Raw genomic sequence first — 9,051 nt, 5'->3', positions numbered from 1 at the left:
AGAAATGCTGCATTCGACTGTGTGGAAATGTCCTTGTTGATGGAGGTTGTCTGTGCCTCATTGTCATGTAGTATCCAGTGTACCCACAGAGTGCCAAGCATCACTTGCATATGTGGGAGTCCTGTTGGGACGGCTGCCCCAGCCATCCTTCTTGCACCTGCGGGTCCCACAGCCAGGGACTCAGCAGACGTTGAAGCTGTTCTAAAGCACAGGTGTACGGTGCTTCCCAGACAGCTTTGCTTCTCCCTTGTCATCCTTTAAACAGTTCTGTGTAATACCTGCTCACGTGTCATGTACCTTGCATTAGGTGGAGATGACTGAAGATGCACAGCATCAGGTGGATTCTGTGTCAACGTGTTGACTCTCAGAGCTTGGTGTCCGTAGTGACCCCAGAACCACGCCCCCGAGCGTGCCAAAAAATGGGGGCGATCTGATGTCCCCAGCCTGCTGCAGCTGATGTGCACACTGCCAGGAGTTTTTCTGAGAATGTAACGAGATGATAATATGTATCATGGTGTTTCCTTAATGAATTCTTACTTCTTCAAAGTGTCTCAGCAGGGGCCACTGTTGGCGCTACAGGTTAAGCTGTGGCCTGTGACACAGATGTGCCAGTGCCGCTCCGCTTCTGCCCCGGCTGCCTGCTGATGCACCTGGGAAAGCTGCCGCAGGTGAGCCGAGTGCTTGAGGTCTTGCCGGCCACATAGGAGACCACATGGAGTTTCTGGCTCCAGCCTGGCGCGTCCTGGCTATTGCAACTGCTTGGAGAGTGAACTGACAGAGGAAAGGTTCATTCTTTCTCTCGCTTTCGATGATGCTGAGCCAATCCAGCGTCTTCTAGGTCTCCTGCACAGGTGCAGGGTCCCAAGGCTTTGGGCAGTCCTCGGCTGCCTTCCCAGGCCACAAGCAGGGAGCTAGGTGGGAAGTGGAGATGCTGGGATTAGAACCAACACCCATATGGGATCACGGTGTGCTCAAGGTGAGGACTTTAGCCACTAGGCTACAGCTCCAGGCCCTAAACTCCACTTATATCACAGCATATCCATGACAGTTCTTGAGAGGAGTTTACCAAATGGAAACTTGAACATCCTCGGTCTGATGCGGGGCTGTTCCTCCAGCAGCCGGAGCACTTGGGACCCCCAAAACTCTTGCACAGGATCCAGTTCAAGCTTCACTGCCTTGTAGTTTCAGAAGGACAAGCAGTTTCTTCTAATAACTGGGAGAAAGAAAGCAGTTAATTTGGATGGCGACAGACAGCACCTGGGAGTGAGTTCACGGTGCGCGATGGTGACAGACATCATCCAAGAGTGATTTCAGGGAGCAGTGAGTTGTTGTGTGTGTGTTTTTAACTCAGAGTTTCAGAGACAGAGATTGCCTAGTTACTGGTTCGCTTCCCAGATAGGCACAATGGCCGAGGGTGAGCCAGGCTAAAGCCCAAGGCCAGGGGTTTCATCCAGGCCTCCCACATGGGTTCAGGGGCCCAAGCACTTCTGTTGCTCTTCCCAGACCCTCAGCAGGAAGCTGGATCGGAAATGGAGCAGCGGCCGGGTCTTGAACCGATGGCCCTGGAGGCTGACGGCTTTACAATGCTGGCCCCAGAGCTTGGAGTGTTGAAGCACTGAGTGTGTGCCCAGCTACTGAGGTCTCGTTCGGTCATGCCCCATGTGACCCTGGCTGAGAACAGCTTGGTGCTCTGTGAGCTGGGGGAAGAGAAGGGACAGGCTCAGTGGCGAATGACGCAGAAGGCCCTTGCAGCTCGGCGTTTGTGAGTCCTGGATGTTTCACGGCTTTGAAGTTTGATTGTTAATTCCCAAATGCTTGTATGTTGACCTGCTGGAGCAGATGCACAGATGTCTAGCCCGAGGATCCCACTGAGCTGCCCGATGGACTGGGGAAAGGAAGCCACAAAAGGGCAGGCAGAGCCTAGGCGGGGGGTGAGAAGACGGGAGGCAAGCCCGTCAGCAGATGGCCACTGCGAGGGCAGGACGCCAGGAGCCTCAGGCCCGGGCTGGAAGGAGGGCAGGGCGGACAAACAAGAGCCCTGCCTGGGAGCGGGAGCTCCCCTCCTCCGTGGCACGGGGCCTTCCAAAGAAAACTCAGTGAATCCTCAACAACAAAGCCAAGGCCCGAGGGGGATGGAAGGACTTGTCCAAAGAAAGTAGCTGACTCTTGCCACCCAAGCCCTTGGATTTCCTCAACCCCAAGGTCCACAGTTCCCTGCGGACCCAGGCCTCCCCGCCCGTGGCCCATGCATACCACACTGGTTCACACTTGTCAATCAAACCCTCATTCGGGTTCAGCTGTAGTGGGATTTACAAATGTAATTAAGATGCTGAGCCAGCTTGGGCCCAGCACGATAGCATAGTGGTTAAAGTCCTCGCCTTGCATGGGCCAGGATTCCATATGGTGGCTGATTCTAATCCCAGCAGCTCCATTTCCCATCCAGCTCCCTGCTTGTGGCCTGGGAAGGCAGTTGAGGATGACCGGGAGCCTTGGGACCCTGCACATGTGTGGGAGACCCAGAAGAGCTCCTGGCTCCTGCCTTCGGATTGGCTCAGCTCCGGCCATTGCGGTCACTTGGGGAGTGAACCACTGGGGATAGATCTTCCTCTCTGTCTCTCCTCCTCTCATGTATCTGACTTTCCAATAAAAATAAATAAATAAATCTTTTTTTTTAAAAAAAAAGATGCTGAGTCAGCTGACCAGAGGAGAGCTCATCTCAGGAGCCCTTGTTGAAGCCTCAGATTTTCCCCTCCAAGTGACAGGTGGCAAATTCAGTTTGGAAGCAGTGGTGCCACTCCAACTGTGGCCACCTGGGATTCACTGCAGCCTTGTGGGATCTGCCGCAGCCCTCTGGGATCCGCTATAGCCATCTGAGATCCACCATGGCCCTCCAGGAGCATTGTGGCCCTCTGGGATCCGCTGCTGCCCTCCGGGATCCACTGTGGCCCTCTAGGATCCACTGCTGCCCTCCGGGATCCACTGTGGTCCCTGTACATGGACAAGGAGATCTGCAGTGTAAAGTGTCTGGATTAGAGGCAGCAAGAAGCACAGAGCCGCCACAGTGAGCACCCAGTCCTGCTGAGCCCGCGAGGGAAGCCCCTGAGCTCAAAGCTGGGGCAGGTGGCTCGGCAGAGGACCCTTCTTCCCCACTGTACCCAGCTTAAGGTGGTGTCTGCAGCTGCTGAGTGAATGGTCACAAAGTCATAGGAGCCATGAAGTTGCATCCTTCAGAGGCAAAGCCAAAGACAAGAACCTGAGTGGAACTTTCTTTCTATTTTTCTTTTAAAGATTTATTTATTTGGGGCCCCGTGCGAGGGCCTAGTGGCTAAATCTTCTCCTTGAACGTGCTAAGATACCATATGGGCGCCGGTTCTGATCCCAGCCGAACTGCTTCTCATCTAGCTCCCTGCTTGTGGCCTGGGAAAGCAGTCGAGGACAGCCCAAAGCCTTGGGAACCTGCACCCACTTGGGAGACCCAGAAGAGTTTCCTGGCTCCTGGCTTCAGATTGGTGTAGCTCCAGCTGTTGTGGCTTCTTGGGGAGTGAACCATCAGATGGAAGATCTTCCTCTCTGTCTCTCCTCCTCTCTGTATATCTGACTTTGCAATAATAAATTTTTAAAAAGATTTATTTACTTGAAAGACAGAAAGGGAGTGGGGATGGGAGATAGGTCTTCCATCTGCTAGTTTACTCAAAGGGATCCAGGGACCCGTGTACTTGAGCCATCCTCCGCTGCTTTCCCAGGCACATCAGCAGGAAGCGGGATCTGAGGTGGAGCAGCCAGCCCTCAAACCAACACCCCTGGGATGCTGGCATTGCAGGTAGCAGCTCTACTTGCCGCGTCACAGTGCCACAATGGGCCTTGGTGAGGGCAGTCCTGGGTGAAGAGCCTGGAAAAGCAGCTGAGAAGCCACAGCAAGGAGCAGGTGGCTGGTGTGGGCGGTTCCGGGCTGGACCCAGTGGGATCTGAGAGAGGCCAAACAAAACACTCAGTGTTGTTGCACCTAAGAGGCAAGAGAGAGTGAGTCTGGCCTCGAGGCCCTCCAAAGAGGGGCCTTTCCCAAGTGGGACCATGTGGGCTGAGCCTGGAGTGGTCCCCTTCCCTGCTGGCACATGGGCAGGAGCAGTGCTGGCACCGGCGTCTGCTGGAAGTGTCTGCAGGCAGCTGGATTTCAGCCCTTGCTCCTGCTGTGGTCCCCGAGCTGGCTTCTCCATGCTGCCTGCACTTTTCCTGCAGCCTCACAGTTCATGCTCCGCTAGTTCAGCATTTCCAGGGGCTCCCTGGGACGCTGTGATCACGTTCTGCTTCGTTGCTAATCCGCGGAGGCACTGGCTTCAGGAGTCCTGACCGATGCGATGGTCCCTGCAGGCTGCAGTGGTACTGCTGACACAGAGCAAGCCAGGCTGGGTCCCTGTGCAGCTGCTGGGAGATCTCCCACTCTCCCTGCCTCTCTGCTGTTAGCAGTGGGATCCTGTGGCACAGCCTGTTAAGCAACTGTCTGTGGTGCTGGCATCCCACAGTGAGCATCAGTTCGAGTCCCTGCTGCTCCACTTCCACTACTGCACCTGGGAAAGCAACAGAAGATGGCCCAAGCACTTGAGCTCCTGCTACCCATGTTGGAGACCCAGATGGAATTCCAGGCTCCTGGCTTCAGCCTGACCCAGCCCTGGCTCTTGTGGCCATTTTGGGAGAGTGAATGAGAAGATGGAAGATATCTCTCTAACTCTAACTTTCAAAGAATGTTTTTTTCTAAGTATTGGTAACTGGCAAAACACGGGGTTTATTATAGATTAAGTTGAGGCAGAAGACAATTAAGAACAGAGAATGTCTGTGAGTATAATGACTCAAATGGGGCACCGCGAGCCGGGAGGGCAGGCACAGCATGATGACAGAGCAGGGCCAAGCAGTTCTAAAGCCATGTCCTAGCCTTCCGGCCCTGCCCCTTGGCAATGACCTGCAGCCCATTAAGCCCATCTCAAGTGCTGTCTGCCCTTTAGCCTTGCTTCAGAGGCTGCTGTGTCAGGGAGGCCCACCCAGCCCCCTGCAGGCTGGAGAGTGCCAGGCACAGGAGACCAGGCTGTCCACGGCCCAGCACTGAGCCCGGGAGTGGGTGTGGTGGTTGGGAGTGGGCAAACCCTGCACCAGCACCCCTGCCCTGACCACTCACCAAACACGAAGTTGTCGGGCCTGAAGATCTGGCCGAAGGGTCCCGACCTCACCGAGTCCATGGTGCCAGGCTCCAGGTCCACCAGGATGGCCCGAGGTACGTACTTGTTGCCTGTGGGGGGAACGGGAGCTGACTTAGGCCCTGGCTGGTTTCCACTGGTGAGCACAAGAGCCAGAAGGGTGTGTGATCTGGGCTGGACACCATCCCTCGGCATGAGTGTGGACTAGCTCTGGTGTATGCTGGACTGGGCACTGGTGCTCATGAAAGCCAGGGTAAGCACTGGCTGAGGCTGAACTAGGTCTCAGCACCCACTGAAGCACTTGAGAGCCGGTGTGGGGGTGGGCCAGGAAGGGGTAAGCTGAAGCACCCAATGATAAGAGTTGGAGTGTGTGGGTTTGCCTGGCAAGGCCACTGTACCTGCCAGGACAGGAGGAAAGCCATGTCAGACTGGGCCAGGGACCCACCAGTGTGCACGTGATCTGCGACTGGCAGGTGACCTGACAGAGGAGAACTCCTCTGACAGAATGCAGTCCCTGCAGGTGAGCACAAGAACTGAGGCTGGGAGCAGCCCAGACCAGGCCAGGTCTGCCTGCTGCCATACATATGTGCAGGTCAGGTGTGGGGGCAGGCTGGGCTGGGCCACAAGACCAGCCCATTTACATTAGGGCCAGAACTGGGGACTGTCCAGGGTGGGGGCAGGAGGGGCCAAGCCAGGCTGCAGCTGGGCTGCAGTTCCTGCTGGTGTGCCTGAGGGGAGAGTGTGTGGTGGGCAGGGTTGGGCTGCATGAGAGATGGGAATGGAGACAGAACTGACTGGGCAATTGCAACAACCAGTGTGTGTGCATAGACTAATACGGGTAAGGGGCTGAGCCACTCCGCATACTGGCTGGCACACCCAGGAGTCAGTTCTGGGATCACCCCTAGTGAGATTTCTTTTTTTTAAAAAAAGATTTATTTTTATTATTTTTTTATTGGAAAGGCGGATATACAGAGAGGAGATACAGAGAGGAAGATCTTCCGTCTGATGATTCACTCCCCAAGTAAGTGCAATGGCCAATGCTATGTCGATCCGAAGCCAGGAGCCTCTTCCGGGTCTCCCACGCGGGTGCAGGGTCCCAAAGCCTTGGGCCGTCCACGACTGCTTTCCCGGGCCACAGGCAGGGAGCTGGAAGGGAAGTGGGGCTGCCAGGATTAGAACCGGTGCCCATATGGGATCCCGGGCGTGCAAGGCGAGGACCTTAATCACTGCGCCACCGCACCGGGCCCATCCCTAGTGAGATTTCTTTGGGAAGCCCCCCAACAGAATCACTGGACTCAAAACTCCAACCATGGGGAGAATCACAGGATATGTGGCCTGACCGTGAGTGCAGGTGTCAGACCTGGGCCTGTGCTGTGGACGGCATTCCCAGATGCACATGGAGGACCCGACAGATCACTGAGGCTTGCAGGGGATGTCTGATAACATGGCGGACAGGACAAAATGGACCACGCCCCTGGCCGAGCCTTGCCAGCAGGTATCTGGGTGAGTTAAGACTGTGAGGTGCACTGTGTCAGCTGGTTGACTTTGGAGGGATTTCTTCATCCTTGGAGCAACAAAATCAACAGCATTTTAGAACTATCAAAACCACTTAAGGAGTTTCCTCAGAACAGGCTCCACATTGGGGACCCTAGGATGTCAGTGGGCGCCCCACATCCTCTGCTGCTGGTGTGGTTAGCTGCTGGGAGTCTCTCTCTCCCCCCGCCCCCCTCTCTCTCTCTTTCCCCTGAAACGGGAAGAACAGGAAGATTGGAAGCAGTTGTCTCATCCACTTTCCCCCATTCTGTGATCTTTCCCATCCTAATCGGTGGCTCACATGGGCATGCATCCTTCTCAAGTGTGTAAAAGTCATAAAAAATAAATCTATCATGAAAAAATAAGAGTCGACAGGCCTGTGCTGGGCGAAGCAATCTAGAGGTTTGTTCAGACTGGGCAAGGTGCCAGAGTCATCAGGAGCTGGAAGACGCGTTGGTTATGGTGGGCATTGAAATGAAAATGCAAGAGGCACCCGCTGGCCACTTGCATGTTGCTGGCACAGTTCATGGCTTCTGCCTGCAGAGCAAGGTGGCCTTGGTGAGACCGGCCAGCACTCACCAGCAGCCTCATTGTAGTACACGTTGATCCGCTCCAGCTGCAAGTCACTGTCTCCATGGTAACTGCCAGTGGGGTCGATCCCGTGCTCATCGCTGATCACCTCCCAGAACTGCAATGACAGAGAATCGCGGCTTGGCACGGCCTCCTGGTGGTCTCCAAGGGCGCTGGCCTTTCCTGCCTCCCGTGTCCTTGGAGCAGCAGCCATGGCCTGCAGCCTGCCTGCAGTCCCCACCTGCCTGCTGCAGAGGCGCTGGGAAATGCGCAGAGCATCACCTGTGCTACGTGACAGCTTGCAGGGCTGGGGGTGGGGCTGCTGGAGCATGGGGGGCTGCCGGCAGCTCTCCTGCTGGGGGAAGCTGTGCAGCTGAGGGCTCTGTACCCCAGGCAGGGTGGCTGAATGACACCCAGGCTGTGTCCTGGCAGCATCCTGCATCAGGCACCTGCCATCTCATGGCTCCCTGCAGAGATGGATGGCTCCTGGCACAGACCCCAAGCAGCTGTCCAGCAGTGCAGCTTTATGCCCCTGACCTACATCCTGGCCCCCAGGTATACTGACCAGGGCTGGGAGAGGGAGGGTGCCTGGCTGTGGGGGAAGGAGCTGGCCCTTGGGAAAGCGCAGTCTCCATTGTCAATCTGCAGCAGGAGAGGGGGCGGGGAGGCTGGGGTGGGAAAGATGGCGGTTGTGAAAGAGCCCACGTCCTTGTGCAGGCTGCAGCCCACACCCATGCAGTGTGCCCACTGCTGCCTCCGTGCTGCGGTCAGGCACTACAACCTCCAGCAGGAACAAGATGACTGCCTGGTGCGTTATCACATTCAAACACCCTCCATATTGAGAGTGTTAATTTGATCTCATCTATGTGATTTCCAGTTCAAATGGAAAAAAAAAATCCATGGTTAGATGATAGGAAACTAAGCTGCAAGATTTTGCCTGCAGGAGACAGCTGTGGTCTGTCATTTGCAAGCTCACGAATTGAAGATGAGAAAAGCTTTTCTCTAACAGGGAGTGGCGAACAAGGAAGGGACTTAGGCACACACTGAGCTAGGTGGCCGGCAAGGTCACACGGCTGTCCTCTGGAGCAGGCTGGTTCTGAGGCTCAGCCGTTGAGCGTGGCTCCACGCGAGCAAAGTAGTAGCTAAGAATTGTGACTCCTTGACTGTGACACTGTTGTCTCCTGCAGACAAAAGTTGTCATTAGATGCCATTAGGTGCCAGCTGCAGAACTCGAGCAGGGTGCATGGAGTAGGGGTAGAAAAGAAATGGACTACTACAATTTCATGATCTTAATGGACAATGCAAGAAAGCTGTCCCCTTTATACAGAAAACTGCACAAATTCTGGCATAGATTTTTGACGTCATGGTCAAATGAGGGTATCCAAGAATAATTCTGTCATTTGTTTCATCTAAAAACTCAGTAGAAGTTCCTACTACAATTCTTATTCTACAACTCAATCTTTTCTTTTTTTTTTTAAAGATTTATTTTTATTATTTTTTATTGGAAAGGCGGATATACAGAGAGGAGAGACAGAGAGGAAGATCTTCCATCCGATGATTCACTCCCCAAGTGAGCGCAACGGTCGATGCTATGCCGATCTGAAGCCAGGAGCCTCTTCCGGGTCTCCCACACAGGTGCAGGTTCCCAAAGCTTTGGGCCGTCCTCCACTGCTTTCCTGGGCCACAGGCAGGGAGCTGGAAGGGAAGCGGGGCTGCCGGGATTAGAACCGGTGCCCATATGGGATCCCGGGCGTGCAAGGCG

General features: G+C 54.9%; 1 protein-coding gene across 1 annotated transcript; it reads right to left on the bottom strand.

The window, feature by feature from the left end:
- Positions 1-4,238: 4,238 nt before the first annotated feature.
- On the bottom strand, positions 4,239-7,503 carry LOC121158971 (tubulin beta-4B chain-like). Its single transcript, XM_040983954.1, has 3 exons — positions 7,299-7,503; positions 5,096-5,278; positions 4,239-4,312 (listed from the first exon to the last, which is right to left on the bottom strand). Exons 1-3 carry the CDS (start codon positions 7,501-7,503, stop codon positions 4,239-4,241), a joined length of 462 nt encoding a protein of 153 aa, XP_040839888.1.
- Positions 7,504-9,051: the final 1,548 nt, after the last annotated feature.

Source organism: Ochotona curzoniae, unplaced genomic scaffold (assembly GCF_017591425.1).
Source record: "Ochotona curzoniae isolate NIBS_2020 unplaced genomic scaffold, NIBS_Ocur_1.0 contig_4064, whole genome shotgun sequence".
Classification (NCBI taxonomy): domain Eukaryota; kingdom Metazoa; phylum Chordata; class Mammalia; order Lagomorpha; family Ochotonidae; genus Ochotona; species Ochotona curzoniae.
The sequence above is the reverse complement of the archived record's forward strand: the minus strand, read 5'-3'. Positions and strand labels throughout refer to the sequence as shown.